Genomic DNA, 20,640 nt, shown 5'->3' on the forward strand with positions numbered 1-20,640 from the left:
CATATTTTAGGTAGATCTAAATGGAGTGGCAAAGAAGGCAAGTTACTTAACCACCTGAGTCTCATTTTCTCCATCTGTACTAGGACCTACTATTAACTAAACTGTTGTGAGAATAAATATTATCTATTAGTTACTCACAATATATTTAATAGAAAATCACAAAACAACATGCATGTTATAATCCAAATTACATAAAACTAAAATAAATAATATATGTTTGTGTACAGATATACTAAGCTTTAAATGGATAAACATCAAGCTCTCACTATATAAATGACCTTTATGGGATCTACTTGGGGGAAGAGGAGAGAGGAAGACTACAGGGAAAATATTAATTTTTACTTCAAACACTTCTGAATCATTTGACATTTTTTAATGAATATAAATTTCTATAATCAAAAAACCTAAAAGGGCATTTATAGAATACTATGTATTATATGATCCCATTTAAAAAGAAAAAAGAGAGGAGTGACGTCAGCATCATGGTGGAGTGAGCTTTCCTGTAAACTCTTCCTCCGATAAGATACAACAAAAGGGTCAATCATACACGAACAAGAGACACTCAACCACACAAAGGGACATCGGAAAGACCCACACTGCCACACATCTGAGAGTGGATGTGCTGGGGCCCCCAGAGGAAGTGGGGAGAGGTAAGAAATCCTCTCCCTCCCCATCAGATCCGCGACTTGGGTCACATGGCTCCCAGAGAGAGGGGAGGGATGGCCCTCTGCAGGGAAACCGTAGCTCTTCAGGCTCTCTCAGCCAGTGGGAAACTCCCACACAGAGGACTCAGAACTACTGCAGGGGTGCCATCAACATTTGAGCACCCCAGGAGAGTCGATAACAAGGGGAGAGTGAGAAGCCCCCCAACACCAGGGACCCAGAGGGCAAAAGAGAGAGCCCCTCCCCCCTGCATGTCCCACAATGCAGCTCAGCCGACCAGTCAGAGCAGCCCCAGAGGAGCGCGGGCAGCCCCCGGCAGCAGAGCAGCCACGGTGGAGCACAGGGGGGTCACATCACACAGCCTGTGACCCCTACACTGTGATGGCAGGTGGAAACCACAACCAGATATTTCCAGGGCGAGGAAAAACAAAGCCAATACAGCAACCACAATGCAAAACTACATTAAATCACCAGACCAGAAGGAAAAAGACAAGCACCCAGAAATCAACCCTGAAGGCACAGAAATCCATAACCTAAACAACAGAGAATTCAAATTAGCTATCATAAAAAAGCTCAATGAAATACAAGAAAACACAGATAAACAATTCAACAAGATAAGGAGTTTCTTCACAAAAGGACTGAAATCATAAAGATTGATGGAAATGAACAACACAATAGAAGAGATAAAGGAGAATATGGAATCTTTAAAGATCGGAGCTGACAATATGGAGGAAAGAATTAGCATTACAGAGGATAGGAATACAGATATGCTCCAGATGGAGGAGAGAGAACTAAGACTGAAACGAAATGAAAAAAGTCTCTGAGAAATATCCGACTCAATTAGGAAATGTAACATAAGAATTACAGGTATTCCTGAGGGAGAAGAGAGGGAAAGAGGAACAGAGAGCCTATTCAAGGAAATAATAGCTGAGAACTTCCCAAATCTAGGGAAGGAGCAGGAAATACCAGTAAGTGAAGCCAACAGGTCACCTAAATATGTCAACAGGCAAAGGCCCACTCCACAGCATATAGTGGTAAAACGGGCAAAAGTCAATGAAAAAGAAACAATATTAAGGGCAGCTAGACAAAAGCAAAGAATAACGTACAAAGGAACTCCCATCAGGCTCTCAGCGGATTTCTCAACAGAAACTTTACAGGCTAGGAGAGACTAGAATGATATATTCAAAATACTGAAAGACAAAAACTTTCAGCCAAGAACACTCTATCCAGTGAAAATATCCTTCAAATATGATGGAGAAGTAACTTTCCCAGATAAACAAAAGCTAAGGGAGTCCATGGCCATGAGACTCCCACTACAAGAAATGCTCAAGAAGGCCCTCGGGCCTGAAAAAAAGAAGAGAAATGGAACACAAAGCTTGGAGCAAGGAAAAACATAGGTAGACAAAATCAGAAAAATAGTAGATCTTTACCGGAATAGGTTAGCAACCACTTAAATACCAAAATCAAAGATCAAAGGAAGGAAATCACCAAAAATAAATATAACCTCATCACTTTAAACACACACCCACAACACAAGATAGAATAAGTTGTGACAAGAGTAACTTAGAAGGGGAGGAGGAAAGAGATAGAATTGACTTATAAGGAAATAAGAGGCCATCAGATAATGGACTATCTCATACACAAGATTTTTTACACAAACCTCAAGGTAACCACTAAACAAATAATCATAACAAAATCACATATGATAAATAAAGAGAAAACTAAAAGAGTCATAAGACAGAACAACCAAACTGAATTGGCAGTCCAAAACACACGGGACGAGAAACAAAAGAAATGCAAAAGAACCGGAAAATAACCAATAAAACAGCAACACTAAGCCCTCATATATCAATACTTACTCTAAATGTAAATGGATTGAACTCTCCAATGAAAAGACAGAGTGGTAGGATGGATTAAAAAGCAAGATCCAACAATATGCTGCCTCCAGGAAACACATCTCAGCTCTAAAGACAAGCACAAGCTCAGAGTGAGAGGATGGAAGACAATACTCCAAGTTAATGGCAAACAAAAGAAAGCAGGTGTTGCCGTACTCATATCAGACAAAGTAGACTTGAAGATAAAACAGGTTAAGAGAGACAAAGAGGGGAAATATATAATGATAAAAGGGACACTCCACCAAGAAGACATATCAATTATATATATATATGGACCCAACATAGGAGCACCAAAGTACATAAAACAACTATTAACAAACCTAAAAGGAAATATTAACAACAACATAATAATAGTAGGGGATCTTAATACTCCACTTACATCAATGGATAGAACATCCAGACAAAAAGTCAATACAAAAACAGTGGACTTAAAGGAAAAACTGAACGAGATGGACCTAGTAGACATACACAGAGCACTCCATCCAAAAACAGCTGACTACACATTCTTCTCAAGCACGCATGGAACATTCTCAAGGACAGACCATATGTTGGGAAACAAGGCAAGCCTCAATAAATTTAAGAAGGTTGAAATCATAAGATGCATCTTTTCAGACCATAATGCTATAAAACTGGAAATCAACCACAAGAAAAAAACTGGGAAAGTGACAAAGATGTGGAGATTAAACAACATGCTACTGAACAACCAATGGATCACTGATGAAATTAAAGGAAAAATCAAAAAATATCTGGAAACAAATGAAAATGAAAATATGCCATACCAACTCATATGGGATGCAGCAAAAGCGGTCCTGAGAGGGAAATTCATAGCAATACAGGCCCACCTTAACAAACAAGAAAAAGCCCTAATAGGCAACCTTAAATTACACCTAACAGAACTAGAAAAAGAAGAACAAACAAAGCCCAAAGTCAGCAGAAGGAGAGAAATAATAAAAATTAGAGCAGAAATAAATGAAATTGAGACCAAATAACAGTAGAAAGGATGAATGAAACAAAGAGTTGGTTCTTTCAGAAGATAAACAAAATTGACAAAACCCTCAGCCAGACATACTAAGAAACAAAGAGAAAAGCCTCAAATAAATAAAATTAGAAATGAAAGAGGAGAACTTACAACAGATACCACAGAAATACAAAGGATTCTAAGAGAATACTATGAGAAACTATATGCCAGTAAATTGGACAATCTAGAAGAAATGGATAAATTCTTAGACTCATACAACCTCCCAAAACTAAACCAAGAAGCAATAGCAAATCTGAATAGACCAATCACAAGCGAAGAGATTGAAATAGTAATCAAAAACCTCCCAAAAAATAAAAGTCCAGGACCAGATAGCTTCTCCGGTGAATTTTACCAAACATTCAAAGAAGATTTAATACCCATCCTTCTCAAACTATTCCACAAAATAGAGGAAGATGGAACACTTCCTAACTCATTCTATGAGGCCAACATCACCCTAATACCAAAGCCAGACAAAGACAATACAAAAAAGGAAAACTACAGGCCAATATCGCTGATGAACATAGACGTAAAAATCCTCAACAAAATATTGGCAAATCGAATACCACAATACACTAAAAAGATCATACACTATGATCAAGCGGTATTTATACCAGGGACACAGGGATGGTTCAACATCCGCAAATCAATCAGCATGATACACCATATCAACAAAACGAGGAATAAAAACCACATGGTCATCTCAATAGATGCAAAGAAGGCATTTGACAAGATCCAACATCCATTTATGATAAAAACTCTCAACAAAATAGGTATAGAAGGAAAGTTCCTCAACATAAAAAAAGCTATTTATGACAAACCCACAGCCAACATCATACTCAACGGGGAAAGTCTGAAAGCATTCCTCTGAGAACAGTAATGAGACTAAGGCTGCCCACTCTCACCACTCTTACTCAACATAGTACTGGAGGTTTTGGCCAGAGCAATCAGGCAAGAAAAATAAAGAAAAGGAATCCAAATAGGCAATGAAGAAGTGAAACTCTCACTATTTGCAGATGACATGATTTTATATATAGAAAACCCTAAAGAATCCACTGGAAAACAATTAGAAATAATCAACAACTACAGCAAAGTTTCAGGGTACAAAATCAACCTATAAAAATCAGTTGCATTTCTGTATGCTAATAACGAACTAACAGAAAGAGAGCTCAAAATGATAATACCATTTACAATCGCATCAAAAAGAATAAAATATCTATGAATAAATCTTACCAAGGAGGTGAAAGACCTATACAATGAAAACTACAAGACATTATTGAAAGAAATCGACAATGACATAAAGAAATGGAAAGATATCCCATGCACATGGATTGGAAGAATAAACATAGTTAAAATATCCATATTACCTAAAGCAATCTACAGATTCAATGCAATCCCAATCAGAATCTCAATGACATTCTTCACAGAAATAGAAAAAAGAATACTAAAATTCATATGGGGCAATAAAAGACCCCGAATAGCTAAAGCAATCCTAAGCAAAAAGAACAAAGCTGGAGGCATCACAATCTCTGACTTCAAAACATACTACAAAGCAATAGTAATCAAAACAGCATGGTACTGGTACAAAAACAGACACAGACCAATGGAACAGAATTGAAAGCCCAGAAATAAAACCACACATATACGGACAGCTAATTTTCAACAAAGAGCTAAGAACATACAATGGAGAAAGGAAAGTCTCTTCAATAAATGGTGCTGGGAAAACTGGACAGCCACAGGCAAAAGAATGAAAGTGGACCATCTGCTATCGCCATGCACAAAAATTAACTCAGAATGGATCAAAGACCTGAAGGTGAGACCTGAAACTATAAAACTCATAGAAGAAAATATAGGCAACACACTATTTGACATTGGTCATAAAGGAATCTTTTCGGATGCCATCCCTACTCAGACTAGGGAAACTAAAGGAAAAATAAGCAAGTGGGACTTCATCAGATTAAAGACCTTCTAAAAGACAAACGAAACCAGAATCAAAATGGACAGACAATCCATCAGCTGGGAGAAAATATCTGCAAAACATATATCTGACAAGGGGTTAAAATCCATAATATATAAAGAACTCACACAACTGAACAACAAAAAAACAAACAACCTGATCAAAAAATGGGCAGAGGAAATGAACAGACACTTCTCCAAAGAAGATATACAGATGGCCAATAGGCATATGAAAAGATGTTCAACACCACTAATCATCAGGGAAATGCAAATCAAAACTACACTAAAATATCACTTCACGCCTGTTAGAATGGCTATAATCACCAAGACAAAAAACAACAAATGTTGGAGAGGACGTGGAGAAATGGGAACCCTCATACACAGCTGGTAGGAATGCAAACTGGTGCAGCCTCTATGGAAAATGGTATGGAGGTTCGTCAAAAAATTAAAAATAGAAATACCCTATGATCCAGCTATCCCACTACTGGGAATCTATCCAACGAACCTGAAATCAACAATCCAAAGAGGCTTATGCACCCCTATGTTCACTGCAGCATTATTCACTACAGCCAAGAAGTGGAAGCAACCCAAGTGTCCCTCGACTGATGACTGGATCAAGAAAATGTGGTATATATATATAATGGAATACTACTCAGCCATAAAAAAAGACAAAACTGTCCCATTTGCAACAACATGGATGTTAGTCCAGGGCCAATCTTCCTCAGCAAAAAAAGGGGACGATTGCCATCAGATGTTAGCTCAGGGGTAGTCCTCCTCACAGAAAAAAAAAAAAAACTGAAATACTTAGCCCTCCATAACACAGAAGTTTATACTCACGAGATTGATGATCATTTTTTGATAATTCAGGACTGGCATCTTCTTCTGGGAGTCTGACAAAAATAAATGTTTTATCTTGTATTGAGACAGGGAATATTGCACTATCAGAGATATTCAGCTCTGCATCAAATTTCGGAAACTGGCGTCTTGAGATTCTTAAATAAAGATAAAACAAAACACCAAGAACATTAGTATCCAAAAATGTGTCTTCATATATGATCAGAGATAATGTCATTACAATAACTAATATCTGATAATAGATAATAAACAGGGTAAAAAGGCTACCCATAGATGCATTATAAATAGTAACTGACTTTTAAAATAGAATTAGCAAGACCATATGTTACAGTTATCAATCAGTCCCTTACCCCTAGCAAAATAAAAGCATTAGGAAAAATTGTCAGGGAATTGACTAAGCACCATTCTGAAACCCTGACCTACTCTTCTCCAGAACGCAAAAGAACCACACAACATAGGTACTATCCTCATTTCACAGGTGAGCGACACTAAGCTTCGTCAACCGCGCTGGGTGGCCCAAACTCAGAGGTAGAAGGCAGGGGAGCCAGGAGGCAAATCCAGGCCCACCTGGCTCCATATCCTTTTCTATTTAAGCTAATTTGGACTCTTCGGGGCCCTTCCCGTACATTTCCATCATACTCCTTCTTTTCTCCTTTTTTCTGTGTACATCATGTACAAGGCCTCATTTTCCCAGAGGAACCAAGTATCTACATCTTCTCTTTGCTGCTATTCCCTCCTCATCCTTCTTTTGTTCTTTTCTTTCCCCAGACCAGCACATCCTATCAGAAAACAGAGTAAGGGGTAGGTGCCTGTCATAGTAGAGTCTCCCCTTGGTTATCTGGAAGAAGACTACTCCCTGAGAAGACCCAACAGCAGCCTGGCCATCAAGGGTAGTGGTACCCTCGATGCTTCCTGCCTCCTGGCACAGGCCTTGCGGCCCTTGTTTTAGAGGCTGGTCACGGCTGTCAGGCCCTTTGCTCCAGCTTTCTTGTGTCTGCCCACTCGGGGCCTCGGAGAACGCAAGTCACAGCATGTCTGTGGCATCAATACCAGCTGGAGCCATTATCGAGACAGACGGTCAAGGGTGTGAGGCCCCATCCGCCAGCTGCCCGGGTGCCTGAGGTGCAGCCCCTCCCTGGGCGGTTGGGGTGGGTGGGTGAGTGGGCAGCTCCCCACCTATGACTCACCCACAGGGCTGCCAGGCCTGGGCTGGGCAGGTGTCCAGAACCAGCAAGAGCAACCCCAGATAGGGAGCAGGACTTAGGAAGGACCAGTCCAATCTCCCCCTGGCGCAGCCCACGGGGACTTCCTGGCAGAAGCAGCCTTCCAGCCTTTGAAGGCTAAGTTTGGGGCTTATTCAACCTTTCCCAACAGGGTTGAAAGGGAGGAAGGAGGCTGTCCCTGCTGGAAATATCGCAGATCCAATGTTCTGGATTCTGAGAATCACCATGGACTTCCTGTTTTGCTTCTGGCCCAGGACACGTAACATACCTCTGTCTCTAGAAGCCTTTCCCTGGTGTCACCGGGATCATTCTGTCATCAAATATTTGGTGACAATGATTAAGAAGAAATGATGAAAGGAGCACAGCTCAGCCCAAATGATACCAAAAGGGTTACTAAAGGAATTTCTAAGTTTATCTAACTTTATCTAAGTTTCAGATAAAGCTGAGTTCTAAGAAATCTAATATGCTTTAGATTCTTCCAAGATTTTCAGACTTCAAAATGACCAATCATCTACCAACATCCCAAAAATGAGGTGGCCTTTAGGTAGGAGCAGAAGGGTTATAGGAAAAGAATATTACACATCCAACTGCATTATTTTTCTTAATGTCTTAAATCAGACCTACATCATCTACCCTATTCCTGTCAATTCTTCCTCTACTCCCACTGTCCTAGCCAGGGCAGACAGGGCCAGAGAGAAAGCAGGTTCTGAGCGTTCTAGCTTCTGCTGACATCCAACCAAGGAAATGTTCAAGCGACAAAAACAACATCTTGTAAAAGAGAGTCAAAAACAAGGATAAATTTTGGCCCAATGAATAAAACAGTCTGTTGGTATTCTGAGGTCCCATTCTATCTATTACAGAGGATCACTCTAAAGGCTCATGCAAAGACTAAGGGAAGAGGATTCTCTTCTACTTTAAGGAGAGTAATATGCCCTGGGTGCCACTAGGATTTACCAAGGAGTGAATTACCATATTTATTTGTTTTGCTTTGGGCTCCCCTTATAGAAATTAGAGGAAATTTTGTCCCCACTTCTCCCCTGAACTCTAATAAACTCATTTCTAAGTCTCTGCTCCCCCTGGGCTTATCCTAGTCTCTAAGCTTGATGCAACTTTAATTCAAATATACACTTTTTAAATCAGGAAAACACAGTCATTCTTAAATTTCAATAATAATTTATGCTGGACCAGTAATGAAAAATATTAACTTTGTTTTTCGAACCGTGGGGCAAAAGGTGTGTGTGTGTGTGTGTATATATATATATATATATATACACACACACACACACCTTAAGGACAGAATAGGTTTGCTAAATGTACTGCACTGAATCACCCTAACTCTAAATCTAATATGTATGTTTTTACCTTTCATTTCTAATCCGACACAGAGAAAATGTAAAATTTTAGTCATATGATACCTTGTAGCATTGTCCACAATGAGCTCAGATTCCGCTCTATGGTTTGTCTTTAGTTCAATAGCACAATTTCTTGGCTTAAGAGTCTCAAAAAGATCTGTCAGCAAGTTACCAGGTTCAATGCTGGGTAACTGCCTAATATCACCTAAAAGTAAAAAAAAAACCACAGACATAGTAGGTTTTAGGTAACTGGGGTCCTGAAATTTAGAAATTATTTTTATTTCTCCCTACTGCTACATGCTATAAAGACTTACTCTAACTGAGAAAAAAAGCCCAAAAAATCTTTGTCTAAAATTACTTAAGAACATTAAGTCTTTAAAAATATTTAACAACAAAAAAAAATCAAATTAAACAATATAAGATGTAAAAAATAGTGAGATCACAATCAGGTAAAATCTGAATTGAACTTCTGCCACACCTGTAACCACAGGCAAACTGGGCAGAGCAAGTGCTTTAGCCAACATGTAAAAACCAGGCCTTGGATATGTACTATTTAGTCACTTATTGACCTTGCTCAATGTCTTACTGAACAAGGAAGAATCTACGGCCTCAAATAAATGAACATATAAAATATAAAACAAACAATGCATTTGGTAATAGACACATTCCAGTAATGTAATGATACTGTTCTGCTTTTTACTTTAAACAAGCAAACCAACCCTAGAGATAAGAAAAACCATTTTCTGGGTGGAAACTGGGAGAATGGTTAAGCCGGTAATAGAATCAACTGCTTATAAAATATCCTCAAATACCTAAAAAAAATTTATATACAATTGGACACTCACATTGCAATCCTAGTTTTCTCCATTAGATCAAAGAGTCTACAGAGCACCACCACTCAATAGAGTCTAACTGAATCTCATCAGAACTGGAAAGGGTTCAAGAGGCTGGTGAAGTCTAATTTGAGTTATTAGCTTAAAATCATAAAATGACTTTTAAGTGGCCTATAATTCAGACTCCTTACTATTTCCAAACGATCTGCATCCTGATTTACCCTGAGTCTGTGACATTTTTACTATTTTAATAGTCATCATCTAGATGAGCAGTAACCCTCGTCACTCTATTCCATTCACATCCCAGCCTGCTAACATCCCAGCCAAAGCAAAGAGCCGCCCAAGCTGCCCAGGAGACGGGGCAGACGGAACTCGGGGCAGCGCGGGCAGGGCTCTGAGCATTGGCTTCCCACCTGTAGCACGCGGATATGCAGACAGTGAAATGCAATAAACAACCTACGAACCACAGTGCTGCGAACTGGACGATTCAAATTCCAACAATGTGTTAACTTACCAAGGATAATAAGCTTAGAAAGTTTGGAGTGCTCACACAATAATTTTAGAACCGATTTGAAGATTCCCACAGATACCAAACTCCCTTCATCCACAACCAGAACTTTAACCGAAGAAAATTTCCATGGCCTTTCCGCCATTTTTGTCTTCCATAAATAGAAGCTATAATTGACCTACAAGCAAAGTATGGCATTTCTAAATTCAAGTTATAAAATTTACATAAGAAATAAATTTAACATGTTATTTTAAAACAAGACTTTTAAATGGCTGGGGCGGCAGGATGTAGGTGTAATAACATAGAGAAAAGGCTAAAAAAATAGAGAACAAAAGTTATAGGGATGAATACACAGAAAAGATAGAACAAATACATTAAAAACAAAAAAAGGTCAGATAGTTCAAAAATTGCTTCTTAACGAGTATTTAGTGTGTTTAACTTAACAAGCTTCGTGCACAGCCCTATCCACTGCAAAAATCTCAGCCCTTCTCTTACCACTCTTGACCACAGAAAACTCCCCAGAACTTTAACAGAAAAGACTATTCCCAGGCCGGCCCTGTAGCTTAGCGGTTAAGTGCGCGAGCTCCGCTACTGGCGGCCTGGGTTTGGATCCCGGGCGCGCACCGACGCACCGCTTCTCCCGCCATGCTGAGGCCACGTCCCACATACAGCAACTAGAAGGATGTGCAGCTATGACATACAACTATCTACTGGGGCTTTGGGGAGAAAAAGGGAAAAAAAAAAAAAAAAGGAGGAGGATTGGCAATAGATGTTAGCTCAGAGCCGGTCTTCCTCAGCAAAAAGAGGAGGATTAGCACGGATGTTAGCTCAGGACTGATCTTCCTCACACACACACACACTAAAAAAAAAAAAAGCTCAGGAAAAGACTATTCCCAAACAAACCCTCTGCTCGCCTTCTGAGATAACCCACTTACTGAGGGCCTCCTCTTCTCCCCACCATAATACTCCATTCTAGAAATAAAGGGCCAGCCTAACTATGAAAATACTACATTTTCTTCTAGAATTCCAAACTCTCTTACTTCCCCAACATTTAAAAAACCACCACCAACAACAACAATAAAACAACTAAAAAAACTATTTATTATAGAGGTAATAATACTATTTAAAAAATATAGATGGGGAACAAAATTTGTAAAATTACAACAGAGAATGTTAAATATTTTGGCGTATGTCATTCCAGAAATGTTTCTATGTTCTAAGTGTGCATATCTATGTATATACAGATGTTTTAAATGGTATCATATCTTTATTTAATTTTCCTACTGAAACTCGACTCAATATATCTATTAAGTAAAAGCCTTCATATTTCGCATCCAAATGCATCAATTCCCTGCAACTAAACCTCCCATTCTCAGTGGCCTTGTCTCACAACAGGACATTTGGAATCCCCACTAACTGCTTCCTTTCTTTTATTGTACATATTCAGTTAGTTATCTTAGAAACGCCTGACTGACACTTTCCACTGTATTTCTAGTGCTACCAACTCAACGCAGGCCCCATGGATGAGCATCTAGATTACTCCAATAGCCTTATAGCCAGGTTCCCCTCACCCCAATAACCCAAAGTGGGACTGCCAGATAAAACACAGGACACCCAGCTAAATCTGAGTTTCAGAGAAACAATAAAGGACTTTTTAGTGTAAGTATGCTCGATGCAACATTTGGTACTTACTCAGCAGATCTGCTAAATCTGGTAGCCCTAGCGCAAGAATGACCAATAAACGGCGTTAAGAGCCACCTCAGCGCTCTCCTTGTGCCTTCGCTCCCTCCCGAGCCTAAACGTGACTTCAGAAATGTTCTCCCAGCATCCCAAGCAGACAGTAAGATGCCACCAATTGATCAGAGTTGGAACATAAGAAGAAATGCAGTAACGATCCCTCCCTGGCCTCTCCTTCTACTTCAATCCTTCAGACTCATCAGACATGAAGGCACAGTGGGAAAAATCATGGACTCATCAGGAGACTCTACCACCAGCGAGCTCCACTGACCTCCTCCAGGTCGACATCCATTCACGAGATAAATCAAGGAAAGAGGCAAAGTAACGTCTGAGGTGGCTCACGGCTCCATCCTTCTATGTTATCTTCCTTAAAACTACTTTCTTCACTTCACTCTCTTGCTTGGGAACCTAAACAGCTCCCTAGGAAATCAAGTCCAAGCTTCTTTAAGTCTGCAAGGTCTACATTAAATGAGGAAATTACGGCACCATGAAAAGAGCAACAAGCTGCCAGGTCAGAAATCTGAGTTCAAGGGCTAGTTCTGCATCGACTTAAGATCTTGGGCAGGCCGTTTAACACCCCCAAATTTCAACTGGCTCTCTGTAAAAGGAAAATAACATTACCCACCCACTTCACTGGTTTACAAGGATTCAATGAGATATCAAAATACTTTACAAAGTTTAAAGTTCAAATTCCCAGTCTAAACCAAGTTTAGTTTCCATTATTTTTCAATACAGACTTCATTCCAATCAATGCAGTCATCTCAAAACCCTCTCTACACGCTATGATCACTCTCCTCAATGCCGTTGGAGAGGCCTTTCCCCTGAATATAAGGCCTTTCTCCTCACCAGAGCCTTCCTGTCCTTCAGAGTCCCATTCAATTATTACTTCCTTCAGAAATCTTCCAACGACTAAGTTCCTCGATCTACAGAATGACAGGTCAGGGCGAGAGGACCCTAACTCTTTACAAGTTTAAAACTCCATGACTCTTAACCAGCCCAAACTATTTTTTTCAAGCATGTTAATTCATTTGAAGTTTTTATCATGTGACTATTTGCCAGGCACTGGTGCAAGGCAAGGAGATAAAGAACTAAACCAGGTGATCAAAGTCCTCACTTTCATTCTACAAAACATAAACCTTTCTTTTCCAACTCCAGTGCTTTTCAAAATACGGTCTGTGGACTGTGACATGTTTGTAACCAGTCCCAATGAGAAACAGAGCTTTGCCAGAAACAAAACAAACTACATCACTGAGCATACACTGTAGTTTAGCTGTTTTTTTTTTTTAAGAAATTGATTCTTTTTTTTTTTTTTTTTGTGAGGAAGATCAGCCCCGAGCTAACACCCATGCTAATCCTCCTTTTTGCTGAGGAAGACTGGCTCTAAGCTAACATCTATTGCCAATCCTCCTCCTTTTTTTCCCCCAAAGCCCCAGTAGATAGTTGTATGTCATAGTTGCACATCCTTCTAGTTGCTGTATGTGGGACGCGGCCTCAGCATGGCCGGAGAAGCGGTGTATTGGTGTGCACCCAGGATCCGAACCCGGGCTGCCAGGAGCAGAGCGCGCGCCCTCAACCGCTAAGCCATGGGGCGGGCCCTGACTTTTTTTTCATAATAAGACTTTCTCAATGAAGGGAGCCATGCACTGATGTTCTCTCTGGCATTAGCTCCTATCTCACTGCAAACCAGTAACAGTTTACAGACTCGCTGTTGTGAGGGACACTGACCTCAATGATCAGCTGCTACATGGCAGGGATCCAGAAGACATTCAATAAATGCCTACCGATTGTCGTCAGGAAGAGATGAAAAATAAACTCTAAAATAAAGTTTGTTATTAAGGCAAGTGTTTTATCTAGAAAGAAATGTAAAAGGTTTTACCTGATGTAGTGTATAAGCGTTAAAACCAGTTCTCTGTCTCAGCAAGCCAGCTGCTCTCCCTGTGGGTGCTGTAAGGAGAACTTCTATAGCCTTGTCCGCCTTCAGTGGACTCTGCTCTATAAAGGTAGGCCATTCTTCAGAGACATCCTGGTCTTGTTCAAAATCTTCACACACTTTTTTCACTTCGCTTTCTTCCAACAGCTCTATGTGCTTAAACAGGTGGCTGACAATTGTGGTCTTCCCACAACCACCCTTCCCACTGATGACCGTCACAGCATTGGAGCAAACCATCTCCAAAGCAGCCACCTGATCCGGATCCAGCTGAACTTCACTTATTTCTGCATTAACTTCATTTTCACCATTATCCCAAACATGGTCACCGCTGTCCTGTGTGTTCCGGTTGTCCACGGAATTTTCTAACCTTGCTTCATCCGGTTCACCTTCATTCAACATATCATCACCTCCTGAATCCTCAGGTTCTGTGGTGTGAATGGACGCAAGCACCTTTTTGATATCAACGTGTAGACGCCACGGAGGCCTGGTCATGAGGTCACACACGGAAGAGGCGATGCCTCTCTCAGCCTGGTAAAGGTCGTAAAGAAAGACACAGGCCTTCTCATAGGTCACCACACCAACATCCTTCAGAAACCGCAGAGACTGCCAAGCACCCTCAACAGACATACGGTCTGACAACAGACGAGTCAAGTCAGCTTCTTTCACGTACGTGTGCCCGTGCTCTCTACATATCTGCTTCAGTTCAGAATATATTATTAAGGCATTCTTCTCCAAATCAGTCATCAACCGGAGAAGAGCCTCACACTGACAAAATGCCGCCCAGCTTGCTTCACATCGCAAAAGCTTCAATTCTCTGCAGGTTATCTTTAAGAAAATCAAGTTCAAGTTGCTTTATAAAAATTATAAACATTGATGAGTATTATTAGAATTACAGTAAAAACTACGTTATTTGTTAATAATTTTTTAAGTCCCAGAAGACCTGTATTTCAACTAAATTTGGAGAAAAACTATGTACATGTACCTAATACATCACTAACTTTTTTAATTGATTCAAGATCTCTATAATTTTTTAATTAAAATTACATTTTCTCAAAACAATACACAGTTTCAAAAGTCAAATAACACTAAGAGGCTTATCACAAAAAATAGCATCCCCTGCCATTCACTTCCCATGACTTCTAAAGGCAGGACCTTCAACGTTTTTAGTTATTTCCTCCAGAATTTGTCTCCACATTTCTAAGTATTATTTATACTATTCCTTGACTTTTTCTTTAATTTTAGATATTTAGTATTAACTCTCTACTATGGAAAGTCTTTCTCTAGGGAAGATCTCTCTTTTACACCATCACCTCCACACATGCTTCTCCTCCTGCCATCTTTGAAAAAAGTAAAAGTACACATTTTGTTAACTGATTTTGGTTAAACTGGTACAAGCAGGATTCACAGCTGAGCGACACGATGTACTATGGTTACATTAACTTTTCTGCAGAATGCATGCGTTAATGAGGTTAATGATTGCCTTGTTTCCTTGGTTTGTCTCATTTTCTATGGGCCTATCAATAATTCAGCCCAAACTCTACAGAAGAGGAACAGAACTCCTTCACCATGACCCACTCAGCAGGTCATCCACCAGCTCCATTTTTTTTCACGGTGACATCCCTCCTGGAGCCCTCCATACATTTTAAGGGCTGAATTGTGTCCCCCAAAATTCCTATGTTGAAATTCTAACCGCCAGTACCCCAGAATGTGACCATATTTGGAGATAAGGTCTTTAAAGAGTAGCAAAGAGTAAAAGTTAAAATGAGATCATTAGGGTGGGCCCTAATCCAACATGACTGGGGTCCTTCCAAGAAGAGGAGAGTAGGACACAGAAGGAAGACCATGTGAGGACACAGGGAGAGGACGACCATCTACAAGCTAAGGAAGGAGGCCTCCCTCAGAAGAAACCAACCCTGCTGACACCCTGATTTTGGACTTGTAGCCTCCAGAACTGTGAGAAGATAAATTTCTGTGGTTTAAGCCCCCCAGCCCATGGCATTTGTTACAGCAGCCCTAGCAAACTAACACAATACCTCAGGAAAAGTTTTTATTCTGGATGATGGTTTACATGCTGAACAGAGGGACTTCAAGTCTCCTTTTCCCACTGGAGTCCCAGAATGCCCATTGCTCTGACTTTCTTCTCTACTGAATAAATATACATAATAATCTAATGTTCCAGAATCTTATTTCTCAAAGCATACTGAAATTGTAGTCATTTTATGTAGGGAACAAAGCCATTATTCAAGTATTTCTCAAACTGGGGAGAAACAGGGGGTCTATAAACATTGTTGGGGATCCAAGAATTATCTCAGAATTTTTTAATTGCATCTTCATTTGGAAAACGACCTATAACTAAGTACTGCCAAGATCTAAGTGCTATACTTGGTTTCAAACACCGCTGGACCTGCATTGTGTCACTTTACTATTCTTGGTCTCTAATAGTAAGAACAGAAGTGATTCGTTTGTAAGTGATATTACTGTGCCAAATAAAAAAAATCAAATGATATCATGATGTACCATATGAATAATGAAAGTCTGCAAATGTTCAAACAGGAAAGTGGGGACTGAGTTGCAGAGCAGAATGGATTTGCAAACCCATAGGAACTTGTGTCTTCCAGGAGCTCTGCAAGTCGCAAATGGTAATTTAGTTACAAAAAAACCCGTCATGTTAAATTAAATTATATAAGTTAATCCATGATAATTTGAATGTCATTTATTTTGTTATTTTGTTTTCCTTTATAAATCTATTGCATGAGAGCTATAGACATAAGAAGTTTATATTTAGTTTTAACACTCAAAGAAAATTAAACCAACATTGAGGTCCATACAAATATTTTTCCGTTGAAAGAGTTGCAAAAGTTGTCAAGCCTGAGAAATCCTGCCTTATATAAGATCACTAAATGCTAAGCAAATGTCTTACTTACTCTATTAAATCCAAGTTTCCATGGATGTGTACTTAAAATCTCTTCTATCTTTTCCAACACCTCTTGAGAACCTGAGTTTACAAGCTGTTTAAAGTGTCGAGGCAGAAGAACTGGAAGGAATTCCATTATTTTTGGAAACTGCAGAGCTGTCATTACATTTCTAAATGGAACTATAGGATATCAGAAAAGAACAAATCAAAACATACAAATGAGCTCACAGAACAACTGATTTGATGAACTTTCTCATTTAGCACAACCAGTTCAAGAAATCCAAATCAAAGAGAGATTAATAAATTTACTTTAACCAGAAAGAAAAATCATCATATTGTATCAATTTCTTTTGTACTGAGATGGTTTTCATTGTGTTTAACACCAAAATTTATGTTCTTTAAATGCTTAGATAACTACTTCTTAGCCTTTTGTTTCCTTTTGCTTGCAAATAATCAGAATAAAATTTTTGACCCAATGATATAAAGGTAAATTCAAAGCTAAGCATAAAAAATAATTCATTTATATATTAGCCTTTATATTCATTTTTCTGACTATAACCATGATTCTTATGTCACTGAAGTCATTCAATGATGTACTGCCAAATCTATATGATATAACTAAGAGATGAAATATTCCATATATGTGAATGTCCAGATAACAAACCATATTAAAAATTTATTTTACACCATTTTGGACTGAAATCTTTCTAAAATGGATTACTCATATTCTTGCCTTTCTCCTCTACCTTCTTAAACAGAATAACTGACAACTAAACTTTTTCTTAATGACTCAAGGTAATCCTACGGACACAAAAGTCAGAGAGAGAGACAGAATCACAGTTTTAGAGCTGCAAAGGAACTGAAAGGAGCTTCAAGATCATCTAACTCAATCTCTTCACATTAAGATGAAGAATCTGGAATGTCAATGACGTACTCCAAAAACAATATAAACACATTTTCATCAAACCGATTTAAAAAAAGAATACTATGCCAACATACTATAGTGGTAATATTTTAAATACACTAGTCATTAAGTATCTCAATTACACTAAAACTTGATGATAAAATCACACTTACTTGAGTTTTCCAGAGGGAGGCTCCTCTCATAATCTGGTAATGACTCCTCCTGTTCATTCTGTGTAGACTGTTTTTCACCATTCCTTCCAATTTCCTTGTGGAAAGTTCTATATGTTTCCCTAAGATTTTCAAAGTTGAGGTCTTCATAGCTTGATACTTCATTTACCCATGCTAAAAACTTAGTTATAATATCACCGGAGACATCACATTCTTTAAGAAAAAGGGAACAGATATGTTGTTGATCTGGTGGGGACATATCAGATTGTAAAAAGTAAGATGGAAATCCTTGAACTTGATAGCACCTCGATCCCACACGCTTTACTTCTACCTTCACTCGCCACCAAGGACCCGTTATTGGAAAACGTCCAAACACTTCACATCGCTCTCGAGTGTTTTCATCCAAAATTACAACTTAAAAAAAACAAAAAAGTTAATTTTGGATATTTTAAAACTTCTTTCCCAATGTTTTATCAAATCCACCACCTCCTTTAATCCCACCACAGCTCCCTGTACAGATGTTTATTGGGGTGTCTACAGTCCACTTCCCTGTTTGTCTGTCTCCCTCTAGTACACTGCAGCCAGCCCTGGTGGTCTAGTGGTTAAGAGTTGGGGCTCTCACTGCCATGGCCTGGGTTCCTGTCCAGGTCAGGAAACCACACCACCTGTCAGTTGTCATACTGTGACAGCTGCATGTTGCTATGACACTAAAAGCTATGCCACCGGGATTTCAATACTGACTTTCATGCGGTTTCTAAAAACTGCCATGAGGCCGGCCCCGTGGCTTAGTGGTTAAGTGCGCGCGCTCCGCTGCTGGCAGTCTGGGTTCGGATCCCGGGCGCGCACGGACGCGCCACTTCTCCCGCCATGCTGAGGCCGCGTCCCACATACAGCAACTAGAAGGATGTTAAACTATGATGTACAACTACCTACTGGGGCTTTGGGGGAAAATAAATAAATAAATAAAAATTATAAAAACTGCCATGGTCCCTCCCACCACAGGGCCTTTGCAAAAGCTGTTCCATCTGCCTTAAATGTTCTCTTCCCTACTGTTTACCTCATTTGGTACAGACCCCGGCTTAACTGTCACTTCCTCAGGAAAGCCTCCCCTGAATCTCATGACTATGACCTCCCACAGCACTACTTACTATTCCTTCTAAGCACTAAGTAATATTACACTTCTGTGATTAAAGAACGTCTCATTCACTATCAGGTAAGCTCCATTAAGACAGCAACCTCATCATCTTATCCCTCCAGGAAATCCCAGCAGCAAACACCTTGCTTGGAACACGGTAGCCAGTCACTAATACTTTTAGGATAAATGACTAAATCCTCCGCACATACCTGAAAATTAATTAAAATTAAATAAAATTCAAAATTCTGCTCCTGAGTTGCACTAGCTGCATTTTCAAGTTCTCAACAGCCACTTGTGGCTGGTGGCTACTGTAGTGGACAGTGCAAATATAGAACAAGGCCACCATCACAGAAAATTCCACTGGGCAGCACTGGTCTGAACACGAAAATATTCTTCAATATCAGTCACAGCGTACACATAACAGGTACAATTTACAGCACAGGAAACCACACAAGGTAAACACGGATCACGACGTAACACAAGTTAACGAACCAACGACTTGAGGTGTTTCCTGTGTGTGTGTTTTCTAGGTAGCTGAAAAATAACCACACATCCGACTCCGGGCAGGACAAGGAGAGAGTTACGAGCCCTGATGCTGAGTGGGAACACAGGCTCGACATCCCCCGTCTCCTCGACGACACAGCGGCCTCAGAGAGTTGGGAACGCGAAATGAGACGATACACGTGGAGCCGCAGCTTGACGCACAGCATCAGCTCCAGGCCCTGCTGGTATCATTACTACTGTCACTTTACCCTCAGCAGGACGAACAGCGAGGCCACCCCAAAGGCAGCCTGCCAGGGCGGGGGCGCCTCCCGCAGGCCAGACCAGGACGGGGGGCCGCTGCGCCCGCGACCCCACCGCGGATCTCGTCCCCGGGCCCCACCCCCGCGCCCCCGCCGGGGCAGGCGCTCGCTCACCGCGCAGGCGCCCCGGGAGGCCGGCCGCCCTCACGCCCCCGCCGCACAGCTCCTCGGCGTCCACGAAGCCGGGGTCGTCCTCCTCCTCCGCATCGTCCCTCAGATAGTCGTCGTCCTCCTCCAGCAGGTCCTTGGGTGGGAGCAGAGGTCCCTGCAGCTCGCGCAAGTGCCCATGCGCCCCCGCCATGACTCCGTCCTCCCAACACGAAACCCCAACTCGGGAAATGAGCGGGCCGGGCGCGGCCAGGCCCAGCCAATCAGCTCCTCGCGGAAGACCGCCAGCTTCCGGGACGGCCCTGGCGCGGCCAGGCTCCGGGGGGGGCGGGGAGGTGGGCGGGCATACGCAGCACGAGGTGGGCGGGGCGGGGCGGCGCGGGGCGGGGAGATGGGCGGGGCGAGGCGGCGCGGGGCGGGGGATATGGGCGGGGCTACGCCGCTCGAGGTGAGGAGATGGGCGGGGCGAGGCCGGGTGAGATGGGCGGGGGCGGGGAAGTGGGCGGGGCTACGCAGCGCGAGGTGGGGGAGATGGGCGGGGCGGGGCGGGGCTGCGAGGGGCGGGGCCGGGCGGAGGAGGGGCGCCTTCCCACCTGCCCGCCGCGGCCGGCCTGGAGGATCCGAGAGGGTCCTGGACGA

The 20,640-nt window shown here is 41.2% G+C and overlaps 1 protein-coding gene across 1 annotated transcript in view; it reads right to left on the bottom strand.

Moving 5' to 3' along the window:
• The window catches only part of HELB (DNA helicase B), a 37,002-nt gene extending 16,784 nt beyond the window's left edge, over positions 1 to 20,218 (bottom strand). Inside the window, exons 1-7 of the mRNA XM_004429495.3 lie at positions 20,008 to 20,218; positions 17,959 to 18,369; positions 16,892 to 17,061; positions 13,914 to 14,792; positions 10,307 to 10,478; positions 9,023 to 9,164; positions 6,367 to 6,521 (exon numbers count right to left, since the gene is read on the bottom strand). Of these exons, the coding sequence (XP_004429552.2) occupies positions 6,367 to 6,521; positions 9,023 to 9,164; positions 10,307 to 10,478; positions 13,914 to 14,792; positions 16,892 to 17,061; positions 17,959 to 18,369; positions 20,008 to 20,194 (2,116 nt within the window). The 5' untranslated portion in view covers positions 20,195 to 20,218. The remainder of the gene's footprint in view (positions 1 to 6,366; positions 6,522 to 9,022; positions 9,165 to 10,306; positions 10,479 to 13,913; positions 14,793 to 16,891; positions 17,062 to 17,958; positions 18,370 to 20,007) is intronic.
• Positions 20,219 to 20,640: the final 422 nt, after the last annotated feature.

This window comes from Ceratotherium simum, chromosome 17 (genome assembly GCF_057802395.1).
Source record: "Ceratotherium simum simum isolate JZ-2026a chromosome 17, ASM5780239v1, whole genome shotgun sequence".
Classification (NCBI taxonomy): Eukaryota; Metazoa; Chordata; class Mammalia; order Perissodactyla; family Rhinocerotidae; genus Ceratotherium; species Ceratotherium simum.